Below are 25603 nucleotides of genomic sequence, written 5' to 3' on the forward strand. Positions count from 1 at the left end.
CTTTTGCCTCTCTGGGAATAACCAGAGCAAACCCCTCGCTCCCTTTGCTTTGTCTTGTGGTCTGCACAGGCATGCAGTGTCTTCAAACCCTGCCTGGGAACAGGCACCTCCCTGGCTGCTGATGGGGCGCTGTGCTGATGGGGTGTGTGCCGTGCTGGGCATCGTGTAGCCAGGAAGATCCCAGCCCAGTGCCACGGCTGGTGGGGGGCTGGCAGGGGGCTCACTGTGCCCACCCTCTCCCCCCAGCACTGCCATGTCCTGCCATGTGAAGCTGCATTGCTAACTTGGGCCTCTTCCTGTGACCCTCCATGAGGTCCGATGGAGCCGCCCAGTGCTCCGGGCTTGCTTCCATCCCTGCTTCCTTCCCCCTGATAAATTCAGCCATGCACCTGCCTTCAGGAGTGGGACCAACTTCCCCCTCTTCCTTCCTCCAGGACAATCAAATGCCCTCTTCACAATAACACATCCCTCCTGCCCCAAACCTGCCCCTCGGACCTTTTCCTTTCTCCCAAGTGACTCCAGCCTCCCTCTCCACAGCTGGGCCCCCGGGTGGCTCTGGGACCGTGGGCTCTCTGTTCTGTGAGGTTTCCAAAACTTCAGGCGAGGGGGTCACTCCCTGAGCAGGATATGCTGCTCACCCCCATGGACTTGTGAGGCTGCAGCTGACGTAACTCCAGCCCTCCTGCTGTTCTCCTGGCCCCTCTCCTTTGGCTCCAGACCACTGAGGGTGGGAGGACCCCATCTTGCCTCTAAGTATTTTGGCTCCATCTCGCCTGGATGCAAATCCTGGCCATGAGCTGCCTTCGGGATATTTGTTATTTGGCCAAGCCCCCTCACTTTTGGCTTTCTGCCCATTTTTTGCTGGGATTTCAGTTGAAAGTTTCCTCCTGGCTTGGCATTGGCTGTTGGGAGTTACATCTGCTCGGCAGACCTCTGCCTCCTGCTCACAAGGTCTGAGGGCATTTTGTGGTTTCCTGCATCCCTTGGGGAGGGGTGCAGACACTGGTGACTGCCAGCTCCCCGTGATGGAGGGCAGCAACACTGCCCAGCCCTTGCTGGGACATGGGGTGGCTGTGATGTGCAAGCAGGGAGTATCCAGCATCGGGGATGAAAAACAGTTTCCCTGAACATGCTGGAGGCAGGAACGGGGCTGGTTTGACAGTGGCCAGGAAGAGTCTGTTGGGCTACTTGCGCCAGATCCTGATTTTAGGGGTGTTATTTCGACCTGAGACTATCTGCAATGATTGTGAGAGATTCACTCGTGAGCAGGGCAAGGCTGAAGTGGAAAAGGCTCAGCCCACAGTTCCTGGGGTAGATGTACATAAAGAGCTGAGCTTTGGGGTTATGGCTGCTGTACTGAATTAGCTGCTGCTGGTGGTGGTCGAAGCAGCCCGACAGATGAATTTGACAGCTCGTGCTTCCCTCCTGCCCCAGGAGCGAGCAGGGCACTTCGCCTCAAAGTTTTACCTTTTCTGCAGAAACATGCTGGCATGTGTGAGAAGCCTCAGCCATCTCAGACTGTAGTGGATGTCAAGCACAGGTGAATCCTGTATGCCCTTGGTGTGCCTTTCTGCCGTCATCTGGTTCAGGACCTGCCCTTCAGCCACGTCCCAAATGAGTACAGGCAGGAAAGCAAAGGGCTTATGGGGTGTGCAAGCTCCAATTCCCTCTGGCTTCAGCTGAAAGTGATCCGCTGGTGGCTGCTGCCCAATGACATAGCCCTTACATTGTCTTCTTTACTTCTAATAAGATGCTGCTGCAGGTGCCAAAGAGTTTCTATTGCACCTGCACCAAACCACCTGCACAGAGAGAGGGAGGAAAGGCGACCAGCTGCCTTGCAGGGCCTGGGCTGAGCCAAGTTCCCTCGTGTCTGTCTGGTCTGGGAGACTGCTGTGTAATTTCATTTTTAAAGACTGCCTCTGAACATTGTGCCTTAAGTGCAAACCCTGCAGCTGAGAAGCCCTGTTATGGGGAGTCTGGATCCTGCAGAGATGCACCCCACAGGCCGCATGGGGTCGGGAGGTAAATCCACAGCCAAAGCACTACAGGATGTCAGGCAGGGTTCAGGGAGTCAAACCCTCATCCTAAACCCTCCTGCTTCATACAAACGTGCCCAGCAGCCAGATCCTCCCACCATCTCAGGCTGCTGGGCTTGTGGTTTCCTTTCTCACACTCCTGCTCCTGACTCCACCTTGCCCTGCACCCCACTCCCCAGCCCACCCCATCGCCTGCAAACGCTTGGCTGAACCTGAGTTTTACACACATTTAAGCAAAACCTAGAAACATTTCCCTCACTAGAACTGTCCCGGTGCCAAACAATTCGCGGACGTTCCAGCAAGGCCAGCATCTCATCTCACCGCGGCTGAGCCCGGCTCATCCCCTGGGAAGGACACATCACCATGCCAGGAAGGGGGCCGTGAATGTCCAGGGCTGTGCTCTGCCTCCCACCCCGCAGCAACACCCATAAGTGTTGCACCCCCACCCAAAGCAGATCCCGGCCCTTGCCGGGCTCATCCCACGCTGGCTGGCCGCTCCTCTCGGCGCCGAGCGTGCTGGCGCAGGCTTGCCTTTGCTGAGCAGGATTTAAATACCGCGACGCGCTTTAGAGCTCACCCCACCTCCGAGAGAGAGACAGAAAGTAAGTGCTGTGTGTGGAGAAAGTTTTTCTGTTTTTTTTTCTTTCCCCTATCTCCCCGGCTTTTCTATTTTGGATGGTGTCCAGGTTGACCTGGCGTGGAAACCTCTGGCTGGTTTTTGTGTGTGTGCAGATGAGGAAGGATGAAGGGAGAGGGATTGGAAAGATTGGGGCGGGGGGGGGGACACAACAGGATTTTATCTCCTTTCCCCCAGCACACTGCTCTCCCGTGAAAGCTGGGAGCCAGCCAGCGGCATGGGACCGCACGCCAAACAGGATCTCAGCATCCAGGAATGGTGCGGGGGTGTGGGTGTGGGTCTGAGTGCCCACCCACGCTCGGTGAGCGTGCGAGCCCACCGCGGCGGCTGGGGGGGCCGGCAGGCCGGCTTCCAAGCGGGTTATCCAGAGACAGCTGGAGCTGCCGGCAGGGTCAGGATGTGACATCACTGACCGGAGAAAAACCCTCGGTCCCCGCGTTTCTCTAACGAAACCCCAGTGAGCGCCGGAGCGCGGCGGCTCTCCCTGCTGCGGCGATCCCCGAACCGCCGGCAGTCCCCAAAGTAGAGCCTGGCTTGGAGTTTTGTCTTTTTAATTTTTTTTAATTTTTTTTTTTTCCCCCGAGTATGAGCAGAAAGTGCAGTGGAGGGATTTGAGACTGGAAACAGGAGTGCCGGCGATGAGGTGAGTCCTGGGGCTGGAAAAAGACAGCACCGCACCCCCGAGGATGCTCCTGAGGTGCTTTTAAGCGCAGGTTCGGCAAGACCTGGGTTGGCGTTAGCCGGGGAAGGAGCGATCCTTCTACCAGCTAGAGCACAGACGCCTGCAGGAAGGAGTCTTTTCCCCTTCCTCTGTTGTGTCCCAGCTCAGCAGCGAGTAAATACAAGGCAGCCTGTTTCGGGGATGCCGGGCAGGGATTCGTGCCAATGGCTGGCGGTGTGCAGGGAAAGGGGGTCCCGCAGGGGAAGGGGGACGGGCAAGGGAAAGCAACACACGGTGTGGGCAGACACCCAATTCCCGAGTGGGACAGTCCCGGCAGGGACTTTGCCGGTGGCGGAGGGAAGGCGGAAAGTTGTGGGCGGGGGAACTGGCGGAGAGCAAGCAGTGGAGATGGGTTTTCAGCAGCTGGATTATCTCTTTTCGTCTTCTTCCCTGAGCTCGAAGGCCCGGAACTCCCAGTGTTTGGAATTACGACTCTGACAACGGAGTAATCACCCCTGGGACTGAACCAGAGCTGTCGGACACCACTGAGGTCATTGGACACCTCTTTACAGGGCTCCCAGCAAACCACTGGTAGCAGCAGCAAGATCTCAACCCCCAGGAATGAGGTACCCCCAAAAACCCCCCAGCCCCACTGGGTATCATGCCTGAAATGAACTGGACATGCTGCCTCTAACCTGGAGAGATGGTGCTTTGCTTTTCTGCTTGGAGGTGTCTTGTGTGACTCAGGAAAAACTTTTGGGTGCCTTTGGGCTGTGGTCCTCGGGGAGCTGCTGCTTTCCTGGTGGTGTGGCAGGGAGGCAGGGCAAGAGGACAGAGCAGGGGGACAGCAGGGAGAGCTGGGGGGCAAGCCAGGGGGCGTGCAGTCCCATTCCTGGAAGCCATCTGGGTCTGTTTTGCACTGAGCTGGGGATTTCCGAGCACCATGTGATTCGGGGGAAGCACCAGCACGGCTTCCTGCCGGCAGCTGCCCCTAGGTGGAGTGCAGGGGGCTGAGTCCTGATGCTCTGGAGGTGGGTGCTCGAGGATGCTCTCATGGGTCTCGGCAGCTACAGGAGAGTTTGCAGAAAAAGGGTTTGGCAGCAGGGAGATGCTGCTGAGAGCCCAAGGCTCCTCTGAAGTTCCCCCAGCCTGCGTGCTAGGCCTTAATCCCCATCCCGGCATCTTGTCTTGGCTCGTTTCCTGGAATTTTCCATCGTTTGGGTTATATTTGGCATCGGCAGCCAATAACCCCATTTCTCATGGACAGCCCAGCTGGGGCTTGGCTCCAGCAGGAAGCATAGAGGGAGCAGGGCCAGCACCCCAAGACTGTGCTCCCCAGCATCTCCTTCTGCAGCCCACCTTCCTTAGATGATTAAAAGGCTGGAAAGGCTGGAAAAGAGGGGATACACTCCCTTTCCTGGAAGAACCATGCACCCACAGCCCCTGCCTGGGTGGCTGCAGTTCCAGGGTTGCTCAGGGAAAGCAGCCTTGGTCTTTAGGGCATGAATCCACCAAGAAGCAGCCCTGGTTGCAAAGATCCTCTAGGATAGGCTGAAGACCAAACTGTACCTGGATTTGTCTGGGGCTTGAGGGAAAGCCTGGAGACAGGGTTGGAAGGGAAGCCTGGAGACAGGGCTGCTGAGTCCACAGCCAGGCACTGATGCTTCCCAGAGCAGTGAAAAGCCGATGTGTCCCAGGACCAGCTGGTTTCTGGGCAGACTGTCCATCTGGAGGCTGGCTGGCTCTGGACTCTGGCACATGATGGCTGAGCTGATGCTGTCCTGTTCCTCCCCCTAGGATGGGGCTGGATGGGACTTTTATGCTGCTGTGGTGGGGAGAAGGGAATCCCCTAAAGCAGAGAAGCGGCAGACATCTGGGAGCCCCAAACACAAGATCCTCCCAGGGAAGCCCAAGGGGGACGTGCAGAGCTGGTGGTATTTAACCTACACTTTGCTCTAGGGTGCCTGGAACTGGACGGATCTGCGCTCTCCCTGCTCGGCCTCTTCCCAAAGCAGTGGGAGCTGGAGTCTCCCTGTGACTGTCTGCAGTGCTGGACCCCTTGTTGTGCTCCCCAGCTGTCACATGAGGGTTGGAATGTGCTGCTAACACGGCCGCCTGTGGCTTCCAGGCAGATGCTTGTGCAAGTGTGTAACTGTCTCGGGATGGATCCAGGAAGGATGCGCTGGGCACTGGAGCCCTGGGAGGTGCTGGTGTGGAGCTTCCCTCTCTCCTTATCCTTCACGATCATTAGTGCTGTTCAGAGGCGCTTGCAAAGCACTTTTTCCCCCCCTGAAGCCTTTGTTTTGGCAGCCCTTTATATAAAGGGAGCCTGGGGAGGGAGATCAGTTTTAAAATTGGGGAAACAGAGGCAGGGAGCGTGGGACCATCGCTGTGACCACCATCCTGGAGTCTGGCAGTGTGTCTGACTGATCCTTCCTGCTGGGTTTCTGACTAAAGCTTATTTGGGGTCAAAAGCGGAGGTTTTCTTTGGTGACCTTGCCTCGAGCCCACAGGACTGGGGGGAGAGGAAGCTCCCCTCCAGCTGCCCTGCCTGCTCTCCCCTTTTGTTTTGCCAGTTTCTAAACAGACCTTTCAGAGTTGTTTTTAATTTACAACAAAGCCTTTGCCTTGCCATGTTCCTCTTTGGTTTTCAAATGAGAAGGGAAAGAAGGAGAGAAAGAAAGAAGAAAAGAAAGAAAGAAAGAGCTTAAATAAAAAAACCGAAAACAACCATCAAATCTGAAATTAGCAGCTTAGTCTGACCCAGAACTTACATCGCTTCCATCCAGTTCATTTCCTTTCATCTCTAGACTTGCCAGCAGTCTAGGAAATCAGTTTTTCACGTGTCTCTGCCTGCTACCTCCCCAGCAGCAGCTCTGCCGTGTCCTTGCAGAGCTTCATCCTGTGCTCATTTGGTTCTTGCTAAACCCAACTGAGTTTTGCTTCTGCTGCTGGTGGTGAAACCAGGGGCAGGACTGAAGTCAGCAGCTTTCATGGCTAGGGGTGGGATGGATTTTGTGGCCACTCAGCCGGGTTTGTAGCCAGCCCTCTGCAAAGCCAAGGCTATTTTGGGAGCACGGGGGTGAGCACCACGTACTCCGTGGTGTGGATGTCCCATGGGAACTGTTTGTCTCTTTCTACCCAGCAGCTTCTCTCATCCTCTTCCAACTGTCCTTTGTGGGGGCGCAGGGTGATGGCAGGGAAGGTCTCCAGCTCCAGAGCCACCTGCTTTGCTCCTTGTCTGCTCCCAGGAGTGGGATGAAATTTGATTTGGGGGTCTGCAGATGCTTCAGAAAGGGATGTGTGAGCCCCTGGGGTGCCAGTACCACCTCATGATGGGAACTGCAGCGTGGGGAAGGGGGGGTTGCAGCCTTTGCCAAGGCTCCTCTAGGAAAAGCTCTGATTTTGCATGTGGGAACTGAAGGCAGAGACCTGCAGGCTGCTGCTCTGGCACTGTCCCAGGCCCTGCCAGGGCTGGCGGCGGGATCTGTACGGTCATGTCGTAGGAAGCTGCTGTCTAAGCTTGTTGAATGGCAGCTCGTCCTTCAGAATTCCCAAATTAGGCAGTGCAAGCAGCAGTTTGGACTTGGATGGGTCTCCTGTCCCACCCCAAGCCCCAGTGGACGACAGCCTGATTTCCAGGAACACGACAGCTCTGAACATCAGGCTCAGCTGAACTCTGCATACAGCTAAACCTTGGAAGATCTCCCACTTTCCATCTCTTTAAATGGATCTGCCCCAGCTACTTGGGGGGTGATGGAAGATGGAAGAGCACCAGCCAGGTCAGATGCATAAAGGTGGACACTGGGAAAATCTGGTCTTGCATTCACTGCTGAGGCCCTTTTCCCACAGCTGGGATTTCATGCCCTGGTCGTGTCCACTGTTGCTCCCATCTTTCCCTGCACATCAATCGCTCTAAGCAGTGAACAAATCTGTCCTTTGGCTCAGTGCCTCTCTCTGCTTCTTCGAGTCATAAATCCCAGGATGTATTTTTGGCTTTGTGTTAAATATAATTTCTGGGGAACATTTTTCTCCATCAAAGACTGACAAGGTCTTTTAATGACTTGGTAATTTGGTGGTGGTGCTAACAAGGATCCTGAAAGCAAAACTGCTGCCTGTAGAGCAGAGAGGCTGTAGTGCTGTGCTGGCATCCCACGGGCTCAGGGACAGGTCTCTGAGTACTTGGGCAGCAACAGGTTTTGCTTTTCCATTCCCAGGAGTCTCCAACAGATGCATGGTAGGAAAACAGCTGGCAGATATTTGGCAGGTTTGTCGTTCTCTTTTTTTTAGCTGGTGTTTTATTCAGATGGTGCCGAATCACGAAGCACATTCCTGCCTGTCTGATGAATGAGAGCAGCATGCAGGATAACACAGAGATCCAGCTGTGGATGATGCAGGAATGCAGTTGTGGATGAGTTACAGGTCTGGCTTCAGGAGATGAGGTGTTTATTTCCCAGTTAGTGGCTCAATATTTGCAGAGGTCTGGCAGTGTGAGACGCTGAAGGAGAACTGATTTCACTGCTGTTGGCCCCTGGGAGTGACACATTTAATGGGATGTCATCTGCCGGGGTGGCTGCTCACCACCCTGGAACAGCCCAGTCTCTGCAGGGAAGAGCCTGCAAACAGCAATAGCTTCTGGAGCAGAGCAAATGGAGCTGAGGCCAGCAGAAATGGTGACATGGAGAAATGTCTTTTGGCACTGTGTGCCCTGCTGAAATTCCAGGGAAACCTGACTGCAGGGCCAGGCACTGCTCAGCCTCATCATGCCTACTTCCATATGGAGCCTGCTGGGTGCCTCATCCCAAGGGTATCCTGGCACTTCCTGCATTACTGGATTAGGATCCCCATTGCAGTAGTTATATATAAATATATATGTATGTATGTATGTATACATGCATATTTTAGAAACTGTTATGCATTAGCAAACTCCTCAGAGGGCTTTTTTTAGAGGTGTTATCAACAGGATGTGCCTTGAATATGTGGAATCCAGGAAGCCCTGGAGAAGGGCTTTTCTTTACAGTCTCACTGTGCCCAGAGTCCCCTGGCCTCCATTGGGATCCATCAGGGCTACAGTACCACAGACCCCTTCCCTTGGGACAGGGAGGAGCCATGACAGGATGCCAGCTCCCTCCATCGCTTGGCATTTTGGAGAGATCGTGCTTTTTTTTTTGAAGTGGGGAACAAGCTCTTTGACATGGTTGGAGCCAGTTGCTTGGAGCAAGGGAAGCAAAAGCATCCAAGAAACATCCCCCAGTCATTGCCCTTGGGCAACAAATGAGGACGACAGGGATGGAGCTAAAAAAATCCCACCCAGCCACATGAGATAGGGAAGGTCTGCAGATACCCTGGTATTAAAGTCATACTGTATAACATTGTGTGATGGCTGTGACCCCCTCTGTGGGGCAGAAAGCACCTAAAACTTACATTTTCAGGTCTGGTTGTACCTGGGTACAGCACAGGGTTTGATGGTGGGGTTGGATGCCACTGTGCTGTGAGCTACGCAACAGTGGCAAAGCTCCAGCTCCAGTGTGTGGGAAAGGCTGTGGTTAGTGTTAGTTAGAATGGCACTTGTGCTGGGGTTCCCACCCACGCCAGGGCTTGCACCCAGCCAGGGGTTTCCCCTTGCTGCCACATGCTGGCTACGGTGCAGAAATCCCTGCCAGGCAGATCCTGCTGACATTTGGGATGATCACTAGGTCCTGCTGGCTCTGAGTGATGACCCCAGGGGTGAGCGGTAGGGGGAGCAGAGGGTTTCACTTGTCAGATGTTTAACTGCTCTCTGCTGGGCAAAATAGGATCTCCCTGGGGCTCAGGACTGAGTTTAGGAAACAAAGTTTATATAGCAAGTTTTTGGCTAAAGTTGTCGTTTTAAAGATGAATGTGCATCCAAGGTTTGCACCATTCCCTCCTGCTTGTGACTTTGGGTCAGTCACTTCCCTTTTCCATGAACCTTTTCCTTCCTTTTTCTTAACTGCTTCTCCATCTCCTCCCATCAGGGGGAGGCTGTTGGAGGACTTTCTCTTCCCTAAGCCTCAGCAAAGCATTTAGCACAGGGGGACCTTGTTCTCACATTACGACCGCTGGCGATGAGCGCAGGTAACGAAATGCACGGGATTTCCACTGGAGCTCCAGGGAGGAAAAGGAAAATACCGCAGCCCTCGTCTGTGCTGCTAATCTCGGGCAGGAAGGGGTGAGCTCAGCACTCTGCCGAGCCCTGACTTCCAGATCGAGTCACCCGGAGCTGATGCTCCGGCACTCCGAGGGCTGGCTGTGTGCATTGTGTGCACGCCTGGAGGGGCGGCCGCATCCTGGCACGTTGTTCTGCTGCGCCGGGCTGCGCTTCCCTTCTTCGGATGTGGGTTTTGTTCTTTAGGACAAACACACGGGGCAGAACAACAAAAGTAATCCCCCCCTTTTCCCATTCATCTCGGCACTGGGGCTGTGTGAACCAGCAGACGGCTGCGGTCGCAGCGCAGTCCCCGGGGCCTCACTCGCCAGCCGCTGTGGCAGGGTCAGGGGTGAGCACTGAGAAATCCCTGGGAAAGAGATGCTTCCCCTTTGCCAGAAAGAGGAAAGGGCCACCAGGTTGGAACAACCTGAGCTGGTGAACTCTGCTGATGTCGTGGCTCTTGCTTTATTGCAGCAGGTATTGGTGAAAGCCAGGAGGTGAGGGGCTGGCTGAAGCTTGGTGAGCTCCTGGGGTGCTCAGGAGGGAGGAAGGGCTCTGTCTGCCATCACTCCTTGCACGGGGCACATGTGGCAGTGCTCACACTTTCCAGTGCCGGGAGCTGCTCTGTGAGGGGACAACAGCTGCTCCAGATCACCCTACTGGGTGTGGAGGGGCCAGAAGCTCACCTCAAATCTCTGTTCCCATGTGCTGCCAGAGCAGCAAGGCCAGCTGGTGTGAACTCAACCCTGTGAGTGTGCCCACACATGCTGCTGGCTTCATATGTGACCCAAATGTGACTCTTTCTCCTTCCAGAAACCTCCAGCTGTGAAGACCCCAGCCTTGGGCTTCATGTTGCACTGAGCCTCTGCCCTCGCCCTGGCAGGCCCTGCCCACCATGGCTTTGTGTCTCAAGCAAGTCTTCAACAAAGACAAAACGTTTCGTCCCCGAAAAAAGTTCGAGCCTGGCACCCAACGCTTTGAGCTGTACAAGAAAGCCCAGGCCTCCCTCAAGTCCGGGCTGGACCTGAAAGCAGTGGTGCAGCTGCCTCCTGGCGAGAGCATCAATGACTGGATCGCTGTGCACGTGGTGGACTTCTTCAACCGCATCAACCTCATCTACGGCACCATGTCGGAGTACTGCACAGAGAGGAGCTGCCCCATCATGTCTGGGGGGCTCAAGTACGAGTACAGGTGGCAGGACGATAGCAAATACAAGAAGCCAACCAAGCTATCGGCTCCGCAGTACATGTGCATGCTGATGGACTGGATCGAGATGCTCATCAACAACGAGGACATCTTCCCCACCAGGATAGGTGAGTGTGCTCTGGTTCTTTGCAGGAAGGTGGGGGTTTTAACTGGTGCGGGTTCCCAAGCTGCTGGTGCACCTCAGGGCTGGTCTTGCTGGACTTTGCGATCCCAAGTATCGTGGCCTTTCCTGTTCCAGGTGTTACACAGGGTCTGTCCCACACCATTTTGCCGCAAATTGAGCTCATCAGGGGTTTCTCATCCTGATGCTAGGGGATGTGGAACACAATGTTCTCCTTTTCTGTGCTTGAACTTTTCCAAGTATTCTGTGGTTGTGAGAAATGAAGGCTGGTAGGTCGTCAGCTTCCTTGCCTGTCCTCAAGGAGCTGAGCTGCAGGGCTGGGTAGAGGTGGTCATCACATCCCTGCTCTTCTCTCAACTAACCAAATCAATTTCTTGTTTCCCACATGGGTTCATGGTCCCAAGGTCTAGCCTTTGTCTGACCTTGCTGCTTCACTCCTCAGCCCTTTCCATCTCAGCCCTGATTATACCTCACATCTTGCTGTGTAGCTGAGGCATCACTTGAGCAGAGATATGCCTGTCCCCAGGACGATCCGGCCTTTCCACTGCCAAGGCCCAGGGTGTACAATATAGCCCTTCGAAAAGTTTGGCCTTGGGAGCTTGCAGCAGCTGCCAAAGGCAACACAGCTTACAAACTAAGCCCCCTGCTGCTGATCTGCAATGCTCAGCACCTGCCAAGGCCGATATTAGCTGCTACCTAACTGCTTTTTTGTCATTTGGGGAGATGAGTTCGAGGGTTGGAGATGATGCCTTGGCTGGTGGGGCTTCCAGAGCCTCAGGTCATGCCTTGGAGTGGTTGTTTTACAGGTGGAACATGAAGCTACTTCAATGTAAAGAAGTATTTAAGGTGCTCGGGGGGGAGAGGCAAGGCTTTGCAAGTCTGCTTGACCTTTTTTGGTTTGCCAAGCAGCACAGCTGACAGAGCTGTGTGAAATCAGTGCAGTTTAGGACCAGGATTTTCATTAACATGCAGGGAAACACTGAAGAAAATGGTCTGTGTGGGATTACTGGCATTACTCACTGTTGTAGCCCCATTTGGCTGTGCTGTACATATAATTGTGTGTCTTTTTCGGGGAAGTCTCTGGCCCTTGGGGGCTGAGAGGGGTTGTGGGTCTCTGCAAGGAAGAGGGGAGGCAGTGCCTGCAGCCTGGTTGTGCCAAACTATTTTGGCCCTGCGATGGGATCACCCCCCAGGCCCCTGATCTGACCTGGCTGCTCTGGCTTTGCCAGAGGGGTTAGGGTGGAACAACTCTCCTCCTGGGGGTTTCTTTTTCTTTCCTTGAAGCCAAAACCTGCAGGCACTCGCTGCCTTCTTCCCCTTGCTGGTGGTCTGGCGCTGTCAGGGTAGCGCAGTGCTGGATCCTTGTGCCAGAGGACAGGCAGATAGGATGACTTTGGGGTGCCTGGGGGAATCAGCCCGTTGCATTCACCAGGGACATTCACTGTGCCATGGAGGCATCTCTCCCTCACGGGCTCCTTGGTGTCCACACATTCCAGAGGAGGGTGGAAGTGTGGCTGGCTGACAGTGTCAGTGCAGGATGCTCCGAGCCAGCAGCCCCAGCTCTGCTGAGGACAACAAAAGTCCCCTTTAATTCTGGCTTGCTGCTGCCAAGGGGTGAGACAGCAGCCACAGGGAGCAGGCAAGGTCTCCCCCTTCCCAGTTTGTCCCCGAGGAAAAGATCTGCACACCGTTAAAAGCAGAGGCACAGATATGGATTGACCCGGTCCAGTTTCATGCCTTTCTGGTGGGATTTGGGATGGGATGCTGCTTGAAAGCTGCTCTGGGGAATGAGGGTTTACATGGAGTCTTAACACTGCAGAAAGCAGGCAGCCATAGGAAGGACATTGCAGCACCTTTTGCTCTCCCATGTCTCCCTCTGAGGTGCAAAAGCCCAATGCAGTCATGGCCCTGCAGTTTGCACCCCATTTCTGGCACTTCTCCCTCCAAGGTGTAACACATCCTAGTGTGGGGTGGGATGGCTGGTGCCTCTGGTTTCCACTTCTTTTTTCATTTCAGTGTGGAGACAGTTCTGTATCAGATCCAGGCTAGCTGCAGGTGATCATGGGGCAAATCCATTTTTTTTCTCTTCTAACATTGTTCCTGGGGTCCCTCTTCCAAGCCCTTTAGTTGTGGGGACCCTTGTGTCCCCTGAGTGACTTCAGTCCTCTTGCTGGCACGTCCTTGTGGTTCTGGCCTCACACATGCAAGAGAGAACTCAGGCTGAGGTTGCACTCTAAAGCACTGTTGGGGGGGCAGGGGGAGGAGGGAGCCGGTGGTACTTTGTCATCAGTGCATCCCCAATTAACTGCCTTTCACTGGCCTGCTTTGTGTGCTGGGTAATTGCTTGGCAGCTCTGGCATTTCAGAAGATGGAGGTGTTTGGCTGAAGGGAAATGTCACATCTGCCTGCTCCTGAGGGGCTGCTCCTCATTGTCACTCGGGATGATGGAGGAGGCTGGGCAGGGTGTGGGACTCAGGGACAGCGGCCAGAGTGACCAAATGTTGATGCTCAGCCTCTCTCCTAAAGAGCCAGAAACGAGGGAAAAGATCCAGGACAAGGGAAGGCGAAAAGATCCAGGACAAGGGAAGGCAGAGAGAGGACACAGAGGAGATGTGAGCTGTTTTAAGGAGGCGACTGGAGTTTGATGTGGAGAAATTATAAATGTCATGCTTTGGAGTTATGGTGAGAAATTAGCAGGAGAGATGGGATTTAGCATGAAGGTTTGTTTCAGTCCTGCTTGTGCTGGAGAGGTCCGTGGGCACAGCTGACCACCATCTGAGCAGGGTGTTTCCTGAGCTGAGAAAGCATCTCAGCTTTCCCTCCTGGCCCCTCTTTGCCATGTGCAATAAAGCTGTCCCAGCACAAAGATTTCCCTGGCTAGGGGCACCTGACCGCAGACAAAACAGACTTTTCTTTTTACTAAGTTTGTTTATTTTAGAAACAAAAGTGTTCCCCAAACTTGCTAATGTTGCCTGAGGCTAACCTCAGCATCCTTCTGCATCCAAGAGCTACAAAGCCGGAAGCAGCACATGATTCAGCAGGGCCTGCTCACAGCTGTCCTGACAGCTATGGTATTTCATGGGTCAGAGGGGGGAAATCCTTCACCCCAGGGTGAGAGGCTCAGCTGGAAAGGAGCAGAGATGGTTCACTGGCTTGTGGGCTCACAGGGTCCTTTGGCATCACAGCAGAGACCTTGGCTGGGGTAAATGGTCACAGCTCCAGTGACCAGAGCAGAGCTGGGCACCACTAAAGCATCTGCTCCTTCAGCAGCGTCAGAGGTGCGAGGGGAGCAGAGTGACCCAAATTAAAAACACCTTGGGTTTAGCCAAGCTGTGTGTCTCAGAGCTTGTGCCAGCTCTGCAGTGAGGCCAGAGGGACAGATGACATCCTAAAAGGCAGGAAGGGAGCCCAACACCAGCGGACAGCTTGTGACCTGGCAGACTTAACCAGCAGGACTGCAGCCCTCGGATGGCATCAGTAGAAAATCCCTATGGTGGGGATTATTAATGGGTCTGGGGGTGCTGTCAAGCACCCTGCATACCACAGCAAGAGTTGGAGAGATACTATACCTTCCCCATCCCCAGGGAAATCCACCTGCAGGGCTCCATCCCACTCTGTAATCCTTTCTCTGGAGTGGAAATCTCTTTGTCAGACAGTTAAGATGAGACAAATGCCTGCATGGGGTGAGCTATGCCAACCTGATGGCTATAAATCTACAGCAGCAGCTTTTCCAGATGATCTGCATCAGTTTGTGTGTGCTAGTGCTTTGTTTCCACTCTTCCAACCAATGTGGCTGTCCTGAAAAATACATTTAAATGGAGAATAAGCATTGTTACCATTCAGGGAGAAGAATAAATGATTCTACAGGTGTACTTTTACCAGCTGGTAAAACTATATCAGCAGATTTATTCAGTGAGTGGCCACATGAACAAATTACCACCTGGAAAATATCATCTCCTCCCTGCAATTGTTCTGCCCTGTGGTGCCTGGTTTTAGGGAGCTGCTGCTGGGCAGCAGCGTGCTGGGGAGGAGGGTTGGCTGGATGGGGTTTCCAGGGCCCGTGGCAGCTGGCTGTGTCTGCACCAGTCAGCCCAGCATGAGGCTGCTGGTTGCACAAGGCCAGGTGTCCCACATCAGCACTGTCGTGGCTGCTGAAACCCCTCTGTTCTTAAATGAGTGCAGACGCAGGGTTTGGACCAGATCCAGCGCCGGAAACACCCTGTGATCTCTGCCAGATTTGCCTGCGGCTCTACAGAGCATCAGTCACAGGAGATTTTGGAACAGTTCTTGGAAAGCTTTTCAGAACTCAAGCTCTGCCATTCAAGCACGGTCCCAAAACAATTATAAAAAACCAGAGAAAACTTGGTGCGAAATTATCTGATACTTTCTCGCCATAACAACAGGAGAAAAATGTTCAGAACTCAGCTAATTATTGGTGTTATCTCTGCTGGCTATTTTTTACACAATTTGTCTTTTTTTTTTTTGGTGCTATTTTCTTCCAAAATTAACACCACAGCAGCTTGCAGCTGCTATCATGACATTAGTTTTAAATGGGGTTTTAAAGACTTATTTTTAGGAAAAATGAATCACCAAACACCACGGTGGCCAAAATGAAATTGAGAAATAACAACAATTCATCACGAAGTTCACTGAATTACTGCATTTGCAGAGGAAAAAAAATACAATTGCCAAGAAGCAAAATAGCTTCCCGGTACTGATTCATCATGAAAAAATTAAATTGGCACAAGTGTTAGGGATGGGAGATGGCAGGAAAGATCCAAGAGCCATTGGCAGTCCCTTACCATAAGCACAGGCAACTTGTTACCTCTCATTTCATTTCCTTTTACACATGGTCCCACATGGTTTCCTTATGTTTTGAAGCAATCAGCACAGAGTGGGAAAAACAGATTTCTTGGAGCTTTAAATCATATCTTGGGATTTTCAAGCAAAACATCCAAGAAAAACTGAAGGTGCTAATTCATTTCAGGGCTGTGAGTCATGCTGCATGGAGTGAAATTGTACCTGCTGTACTTACAGCTTTTGCCCTGGCTTAGAGCAGAGGTAAAGTTCTCCTTTTTCCTCTGCTGTGGATGGCTGCTTTGCTCCACTCCTCCTGGGATTGGGCTGTTTCTGCCCTGGGACAGGAGTTGCTCCCAGCTGTCTGGTCTGTGTGCAGTGTCAGGGTAGCACATGCCTGGGATCACGGGTGGAAGGGAAGAGCTGACCTTGTCTATAAATCTTTTTCCTGACATTTGAGCAAGTTCACGTTGCATCCTGTGGTCACCTCCTCATCACTCATAGAACCACAGAATCATTAAGGTTGGAAAAGACCTCTAGGATCATTGAGTCCAGCTGTTAACCCGGCACTGTGATCGCCACTAAACCATATCCCATATCCACATGCCTTTTGAACACTTCCAGAGGTGGTGATTCCACCACTTCCCTGGGCAGTCTATTCCAATGCCTGACAACCCTTTCAGTGAAGAAATTTTTCCTAATATCTAAACTAAACATCATGCAAGAGGAGTCAGAGGGTGGCCACCGCCTGCCAGACTGGGAGGTTGCTGCTGCTTTCTCCAAGGCTGCTGGATGGTGAGCAGCAGTGAATTAAATGTAAAGGTAGCTTTAAGGCTTTTAAATCAGCAGTGGTGGGTTTTGTGGTGTTCTGCTATCCCCCTGAGGCAGCTGAGACCAGCATCAATTGGATGAACTGGGATGGTGCTGCTGGGTCCCCAAAGGTGTGTAGGACTAGGGAGGGTGAAGCCAAGCTAAGCAGCATCACCCTGTCGGAGTGGTTTGTCAAAACTTGAGGCTCCATCCTGGCTTTGCCCTGGCCTGCCATACGTCTGCTGACAGGACCTCTCAGCCATGCAGAGTCAGTCCCACCAGCCTCATCCCTCTGTCTCACCAATCTACTGCTCTCGCTCTGTGCTGTGATGGTGTCGTGATGTGAATGACAATGAGCTGCTCATTTTGGAGTGAAACATCTGCAAGGGCAGGATAGGTGCGTGGCCAGTGCTGAGATCCCTGTCCCAGGCCTTTCCCCTTGCTGGTCTGTGCTGGCTGCAGTGCATGCCTGGCTGCAGGGAGGAGGCACAGCCTGCCCTCACTGTGTCCCCTCACGTGCTGGAGAGGATGTCACATGCATTGTCTGCTGGACATCCTCTGTGCCAGCAGCTGTGACCCCGAGCGAGCCGTGTGTATGCTGGGTCTTTCTGCTGCTCTCCCCGAATTGTTCACATGCAGCCTTTACTGGAGAGCCCTTTTCTTTCAGCTCTGGGCAAGGGGATGGGGAATTTCTCCAGCTCGTTGCCAGCATGGCCAGTGCCTGCTGGGGCTGCAGTGGGTTGCTTTCCAAGTCACTGGAAACCAGCAGTGAGGCACGGCTGCTGCTGGCAGAGGCAACTTGCTTATCAGATATCCGCCCTGCTTCCTTCCCGCAGGGAAGGGCTTTGATCAGCTGGCACAGAGCCCCGTGCCAGATGCAGGGTCCAGTCAAGCATCCATAGCCTGTATCGAGGGTCCTGGCACAGGAGACATAGACGTGGCTGCAGCACGGGGAGAGGAAGCGGGACCCGACGGCCCAGGGCTGTGCCTCCCTAGGCAGATGTGTGAGTGAGAGGGTTGTTGCAGGGAGAAAGAGTCAGAGCCAGACCTGAGTGACCCCTGGTCCCAAAGGACCATAGCTGGCGCTGTCATGACATGGTAGGGTGAGGGGTGACCTGCAGAAGTCCATTAGTAACAGGCAGCCACCACTGCAGCCTGGCCATGTCTGGAGGGGATGGCCACACACTGACACCTGGTGATGGACACAAAGAAGGGCAGCCCAGCTTCACCTCCCGGGAGCTTCTGATGCTGCTGGTTCATGTGAATCACAGTGGGAGGGTAGCCCATAAATGTCCTTGGAGGTCCTGGCAGCTTAAGGGTATCTTTCCACACATCACTAGGTATAGGAGCTCAGCAGCTCCCATAGTTGCTCACAGCCATGAGATTTGAATTAGATGACCTTTAAAGATCCCTTCCAACCCAAACTATGCTTTGATTCTATGATTTACGCTAAATCTCAGTTCCCTGATGGAAAAGCTGCTTTTGGAAAACCTGGAATGTAGCTGGAGGTGTCTCTCAGCTGCAGGTATGTCCATGAAGACTTGCTGGTGACTGATGTATAGGACAAGATGGTTCCTGGCTAACCTCAGGACCAAAGCCATGGAAAGCTACATGTCACCATCTGCCAGCTCTGGAGGTGGCTCATATGACAGCAGTGTCTGAACCATGGCCCTATCAGCTCTGGCAGCCTGAGATCCTTTGACCCACTGTCCACTCTCCAATCTTATTTCCTTCTCAGCTCAGGACTGGGTTGTTCAGAACAGTGTGTATTCCCCAGCCAGGGCTGAGCAATTTGTGTTCATCAGAAATTATTTGCCGTAACAAACTTTTCTTTATTAAAAAAAAAAAATGTTTCTTGACCAGTTCTTCAAAGCTGGTCTGCAGGGGCCACCCTAATGGCATATCTGAGTCTCCACCTGGGTGATTACAGCTTTTATTTGCTCAGCAAATTCTCACTCAGTGCAAAAAGCTCAAATGAAGCCATTGATAAAGCACCATGTCTATCCTGGCTGCAGGGGAACCAGGAGATCTCTCTCTGATCCCTGCCTGTATCAGTCTAGCAGGAAAGGAGAGCTCTGCAGCCAAGGGTGCAGGGCAGAAGCAAGTCTCCAGTACCATCTCTAAGGTGTTGGCATGGGCACAGCCTGGTTGTGCTTTGCCAGCTGTGAACACCTTTCCCAGAAAGTCCTAATGGGATCTGTTAGAGCTGTGTTTGCCACCTACGGAGGAGAAGGGCACAGCGCTGCTGCTGGGAAACAAAACCGCCAGGAGCCTTTGGGAAAAAGTGTTTTAATTGCCTTGCAAGGCTGATGAGAAAGATTCAAAGATAAAATTACCCTTTTTAATTTTTTAGCTGGGAGATTTGCTGATGCATCTCCCGGTGCAAAATTTGTGAGCTGGCCATGGTTGAGCAGAGTTTGTTTGAAAAGATTTTTCAGAGGTTATGTGCTGCATTAATGAGAAGCTATGGGAGGAGGCTGGTACAACCGTGGGAAGGAGGTTTTTATTTTGTTCTTTGCATATTTGCATTGAATTGCTCTGGGGGGAGGAAGAAGCTTTAGGAAAACAAATTCCAGTTGTTTCATTTTCGTCCTCACACAAAAAAAGAGAATGTTTAGGATTTCAAAGCCACGTATCCTTTAGAGATTTACCACACAGTTACTGGCACTGATGGTATCACAGCCCTGAGATTTTCACTGTGGTAGCAGTGCATTTTGACAGGGATATAAATGTCCCACAGTGTGTCTTTGTCTGGAACAAAGCTAAAAGTATAGAGCAGTGCATGGTGGGTCCCATTCTTGACCATCCTGGGAGGTCATCTCAGGAGGGTGCATCATACAGGTGCAGTGAAATCACAACCCAAACATCATTAAGATGGGTGGTTTTCTTCTTGATTTAATGAGACATTTTATTGAAACGAGGATCAGGAAAAAAGCTAGAAACCCCACCCATTTCTGTTGATGCATCAGAAGTGACATTTGAGGGTGTGGGGAGGAAGAAAAAGAGTGTGAAACGTGCTTTTGGTTCAGAGGAACAGGGAAGGTATCTTTTCTTCTGGGAGGTGGTTTGGCTTTGTTCGTGGACAAAGTAGAGACCGACGACAGCCCTTCCCTCCAGGAAAGAAACCCCAACTTATCCTGTACCTGCACAGGCTTGTAGGGGAAAGGCAGGGAGAGAGGGCAGGATCTTCTGCCAGATTGCTCTGGGTTGAGCCAGATGTGAAAATCTGTGGCCTCTTCCAATGGGTAATAAAACTTTCTCTCCTAGGGCAGCTCCCCAAATCCTCAGCCCATGCCTGTGTGAAATTGTTTGTTGGGCAATGAGGGAATATGTGGGAAGAGTTAGATGGAACATTGCCCCAGTGTAGCTGTCACTCTTGACATTAGCCAAGGGAGTCCTTCTTGTCATCCATGACTGCCTGTCAAATGTGACAGTAACATTTAAATGCTAACTGTTTTCTTGGAAATTGTCAAATGGCTTCCAATCTGCTTCTGCTTTTCAGGTGTTCCCTTCCCCAAGCAATTCCAGCAAGTTTGCACCAAGATCCTCACCCGCCTCTTCCGTGTCTTTGTCCATGTCTATATCCACCACTTTGACAGCATCATCAACATGGGTGCTGAGGCTCATGTCAACACCTGCTACAAGCACTTTTACTACTTCATCAGGGAGTTCAGCCTCATTGACCACCGGGAGCTGGAGCCTTTGGTAAGGATACCCCAGGGATGGGGAGTTGGAGGGTGAGTGGCATGGGCTGAACACAGCACTGGTAGGTTCAGGTGGGGGCAGGACTCTGAGCATGCAGTCACCCTCTCTGGACTCTTTCAGCCACCCTACCTCAGAAACATAGTCATGTTTTCTGTCCTGTAACCGTCAGCCTTAGTGCTCTAAGAGAGAACTTCTCAGCAACACCAAGGAAAACCTTTGCCCTTGGAAAACCCTCCTTAAACTTTGCTTCTGCTGTGATGTCTATGAATGGCTCTTCAGTACCCTCAGGGCCACCCCAGTGTAGTGTCCCTCCATACTGAATTGGCAGCTCTGATGCAATTTGCACATCAAAGTATTTCCAGCCAGTTGTGTCCACATGGCTTTCAGGGGTCAGGTTTGAGCCAAAGCCTCCTTTCCACAGTCTTGAGTTTTCCTTTTAGCAGCCCAAGGTCCCTGCCTGAGATCCCAGCATGAATTACAATGAGGCTGCAGGGAAGGCAAGCCCCAGTAGGACAGGCAGCTTCAGACAACAGCTATCAAGGCCAAACTTGAGAGGCCTCACTGAAGCTGCCAGTTTCCCTGCAGCTCCCCTTGGGAAGCAATTAGCCAGGCAGAGTGACAGTCCTTGAAAACAGCAGGACTGGTGGGAAGCAGAGACCAGACAGCCTGGGCACATAAACTAGAAAAAAACCATAGTTTTGTAAGACATGCAAGTGTGTACCAGGCAAGGTTGAGTATAGCGTGACCTAGAGAGGATGTGCTGCAGTGGGGACAAGAATTATTAGGAAACTCTGTAGTTATCATGGTGTGATAAGGGCTGGGTTGCAGTAAAGGCTGTATCCAGTAGCAGACAGTCAGGGAAGACCAAGAGGGTCTAATCCCAGAAAGAGCTAAGAAACATCGCAGGATGAGCTGCCTGTTTAGGATCTGGATGTGGGAGAGACGCCCCTGCCCCTGAATGCCAAGCACTTTACTCCTCTGCATTCATTTGTCCCAGTCAATTGGCTGCCTGTCTGCTCTGATCATGATTTCAGGGGATGGAGACATTATGATCTAATCAGGGGAGATTTGAATGACAACAGTATCTGCTTTAATTATTTTGTAGAATTTGATTGTGACATTTATTACACAATGGCCCTCAGCTCCAGAAAATGGCAGCTCAGCATCAGTCTGTCCTCTGTTCCTCACCAGTGCTCCTCATGACAAAGTTCTTCAGCACTGATAAACATCCCATAATTGTGTCATCCCCTTGGACTGATGCTTGCTAATGTAAATAATTAGCACCTAATAGCCAAAGCAGAGGCTGACATTGCTAAATAGGCTTTCAATGCCAGTGACTCACACCCAGCATGAGATAACTGATGGGTCTGGATGAATCTAAGATGAACAGATTTTTTTCCCCCCGTGATGCAACTAGGGTTAAACTACAAGGAAATGAGACATATTTGCCTCTGGTCTATCTTTGTCTCATTGCCTGGCATACAAGCTTCAAGCAGACCCAACCACAGGATTGGGAGGAAGGACCATGTCCTTGGGAGGAGGAAGGACCTCCTTCCCTCAGGCATTGAGTTGCTGTAGGTGTGTATGAGAGTGTCCTGCAACCAGACTGCCTCATGAGTCCAGACAGCTGTCCTAACCTTGCATTTGCATGGCTGGAGTTAGTCCCCATGAAACCATGACAGAGGAGACTCCTGTCTGCAGAGGTGTCTGTTCCCTGCATGTGATTATGGAAGGCCTCCAGGCATGTGGGGAGAGCACATCTGGAGCATGACAGCAGGTCTGAGTCCTGTATTATGGTTGGAGCATTGCTGACGTGGAATGCTTCTGAGGAAATCTACTGACATGGAAATCTACAGTCTGCAGATTTAGGAGTAAGAAAAAAAAAACAAAGCAGCACGTCCTTAGCCAGAAGATTCACTGTTAGGCCAAAATAGCTTGGAAAAAATTACAGAGGTGAAGGAGTTCTCGGTTTCTAAGCCTTCCTCTGGCTGAATCTCCTTTTGCTGTTTCAATTTCCCTTTTGTCAAGCTTCTTTGGGATGTGATTTCTTAGCAAATCTTGGGAACTGAGAAGGAGATCTTTTTTACAGTCAGAACTAGCGAAAGGCAGTGATTCCCTCTCTTTAACGAATCAGTAGACATGGGGGCAGAGAGAAACCGTGCACTTGCCTCCCTGACAAGGGCAGGATGGTGCTGGGCTGCAGCACTGGCAGGAGTCCAGCTGGTTACACACTAAGGCAGAGCTGTGGGGTCATCCCACTTTCTTTGTTCTTCTTTTTTCAGAGTTGCATTCTTCCTTCTCCACAGACCAGTCCTACTTCAGATCTATTTTGGGAGTATATTTTCGTGTGAAAACTTTCCTCTGGGGTGCACGAGGGGATCTGTGTGCACGTGCAAATTCACAAACCATGAATCTGATGAGCCAGAATCACACTTTCCTTGCTGCTGCAATGTATGTGATTTAGAAACTATTAGTTGAGCTCCTTAAGGCAAGGACAAATAACATCTTCCACCAGCTGAAAGCTGGACACCTTCCTAATGCAGCTGGCATGATGCCATTCTGGCTGAAGAAAACAGTCTCTTAGCCTAAACAGAGCTTGGTCTGACTGGAGGTTTCCTGTGGCCTCTGTTATTAGCACTCATTTGCATTGCAGTGTGACTGTGGGATCCCTTGCCAAAACCACAGGTCCTCTGAGTGAGTTGTGGTCAGCTCCCAGAGCAAGAACTGGGAACAGCTCCCTGTCCTGCCTCCCTAGGCAGCTGCAAAGAGAGGCTCTGAGAGGCATCACCTTGTCTGGCTGCTCCACGGCTGAGCAGGGCCTGCACCTTTCAATGTCTCAGCCAAAGCTCTTTCCTTGGACTGCTCTCAAAGCCAGAGCACAGCTAAAACAACCTTGTGGCACAGAGACCAAGGAGGATGCCAGGATGGAGCTGCTGAGGCAGAGCAGTTCCCAGGAGGGCTGGCATGGGAAAGAGAGAAACGCTTCCTGAGACTCCCACAGTTGCTTCCTTGGGTTGGTTTTGGACACCTACCAAACTGCCTGACACATCATGCTGCTCAAACCTGTCTTTTGCACTTACCGTTTCTTTTCTTTCTCTCCCCCTTCAATGCAGAAAGAAATGACAGAACGAATTTGCCACTGAAGTATTCTGGCAGGCGAACTCGGCTGGCTCATTCCGAGTCCAACGGGACAGGACACCCTGTGGTGGGAGACCCACTCCCAAGGACTTGCTCTGGGCATTCCAAATCAATGAACTATGAACACTGCAGAAGAGCCTCTTCAGGCCAGGGCCAAATCCTAAGTTTTCCAAGAACCTCTGGACAGGCTTTTCCTTTAATAGATCCCAGTCTCTGTTGCATGGTTCCTGGTTCGGAAAGCCGCTGACTTCCTGGAGAAGGAGGCACGTTTGGTTCACTTTTGCACACTCTGGTTTCTAAGACTCAATCCCATGTCCAATATCAAACTTTCAGCGACGTTTCCTCTTGTTTTGCCCTCCGCTACATCAATCACCAAATATTAAAGTAGCAACTCCTGCCCTGTGAGCAGGTGTAACCTTGGCTACCACATAATGCCTTGTTACCTTTCCCACATGCAGTGGGTTTGTGATGACACCTGAGATCAGCCCTGCAGAGCTGGTGACATTTCATCCCAGCTGCCTTCACGTGGTTAGTTGTCGATGTACTGTTTTTAACCATGAGCTGTGAATGTCTCTCCTTCTGCCCTAATTCATGCTTTACCATTTTTCCTTTCAAGGGATTTTTCATATTTGGAAGAGGGGACTTCATGATGTTCTAGGATGCATCCAACATTGCTTGGACTAATGGCTGGGTAGCTCCATGACCGAGGAGGTGAATGAGGTCACTTTTCAGTGTGATCAGCACAGTTTACATGAGAAAGTCTCAGAAAATGGTGGAAAGAAACTATTGCCAGAAAACAACATTTTCAACACGTCAGCATTTCCTGATATGTTGTCTTGGCTCAAGATCAGCAGATGCTGGCTGTTGAAATTGTTGCTTTTCCATTATCCAACCTTACAGCAGGTGGAGAAGGACTTTAAGAAACATCTCATCTACTCTGTTCTTGAGGCCCCCTTCCAAACCAATATTATCCTGTGATTCTTAAACCTCTTTGACCTTCTGAAAGCATACCATTGCTACCTAGTCTGTGCCATTACTGCCCTGAAAAGTATGTGTCAAAATTTCTTCCCCTTCTGCTTGCAGTGCCTGATAACTAATGTTGTGTTCCCTGTGCCATTTCTCTTTTGACAAAAGTAGCTTTATTTTTCTTTTTTACTGTTTTGGGGAAGTTAAAATCAATTTGTCTGAGCCACAGAATTGTTACATTTGTGTTTCCTGCTCTTTTTTTGGGAAAGTTTTGTATCCAAAATACACAGATGATATTTATAACCTGGGGTTTGCCCATTTTTGGGGGAGGGAGGGGACATGCCTAGAAAATGTAAATATTTAGGCCAACATTACAGTGCACAAGTGAATTTTTAGTGCTCAAAGCATTTACTTTTTTGTGAAAATCTATTTTTTTTAAATCTTGTGTACCAGAGGTATATTTTTACATAGAAATAAAACAGATCAAAATGGACATGAAACCATCTGATACACCATTCCAATATTTTCTGTGTAAAATAATCAAAGTCCAAACATATTTGTTCTGTTATTAATTAAAGAAACGTTAATAAGCCTGGCATATTTCATATTTCTTCTCTGATTCATCTGCAGTAAGACAGGCATCATGAAAAAGCACCCAGGATAACCTGAAGAGTGGTTTTCCCCTGAGAGTTGCAGCACTGATGGATCTCAATGCCGTGCTGAGACCTCAGTTTACAACTCAGGAAGCAGCTTGGCAGAGGCCAGTGTTGCTGGTCAGCATCCTCCCCTTGCAGACTTTTCACCAGAATCCCACCTGAAGGTATTTTTCCAGGGATACTTGGTGGTGAGTTTTACTCACTACTTTTGGCAAAGGTGTGTGGGTCCTGGGATCCGTGTTCCTGCCTCTTCATATAAATCAGAACCATGGGCACAAATTGCTCGTGGAGCAGAGGCAAGAGACAACAACAGCTCTGTTGGGAAGTTCTGCCTTCTTGAGGAGGGAGGCCTGTCTGTTCTCAAAGCACAGCACCCTCTGGGAGCTGATAAGGTTGGGAATTATGGAGAAGCTGCCTCAGCAGTGGGGTCTGAGGGATGAACTGATAGCAGCCTACAACTACTTCAAGGTGAGGTACAAAGATGACAAAGTCAATCTCTTCTCAACAGTGGAAGATGGTGATACAGTGAGCAACAGCCACAGTTTGTAGCTTGGGAGATTCAAATTGGACAGTGGAAAACAAAATCCACGGGAATAGTGCTGTCAGTGAACAGTTACCCAGAGAGAAAGCATTAACCTTCCTTGGTTAAAGAAGACTTGGTGTAAATAATTTCCATAAATAAATAAAGCACAGAAGCCTGC

General features: G+C 51.3%; 1 protein-coding gene across 1 annotated transcript; it reads left to right on the plus strand.

Annotated features, from left to right (window-relative positions):
- Window positions 1–2473: 2473 nt before the first annotated feature.
- Window positions 2474–25603, plus strand: MOB3C (MOB kinase activator 3C). The gene is made up of 6 exons (XM_064665311.1): window positions 2474–2638; window positions 3258–3316; window positions 3790–3960; window positions 10317–10816; window positions 19940–20142; window positions 23256–25603. Exons 4-6 carry the CDS (start codon window positions 10399–10401, stop codon window positions 23283–23285), a joined length of 651 nt encoding a protein of 216 aa, XP_064521381.1. The 5' UTR covers window positions 2474–2638; window positions 3258–3316; window positions 3790–3960; window positions 10317–10398; the 3' UTR covers window positions 23286–25603.

The sequence above is a fragment of the Pseudopipra pipra genome, chromosome 9 (assembly GCF_036250125.1).
Source record: "Pseudopipra pipra isolate bDixPip1 chromosome 9, bDixPip1.hap1, whole genome shotgun sequence".
Lineage (NCBI taxonomy): Eukaryota > Metazoa > Chordata > Aves > Passeriformes > Pipridae > Pseudopipra > Pseudopipra pipra.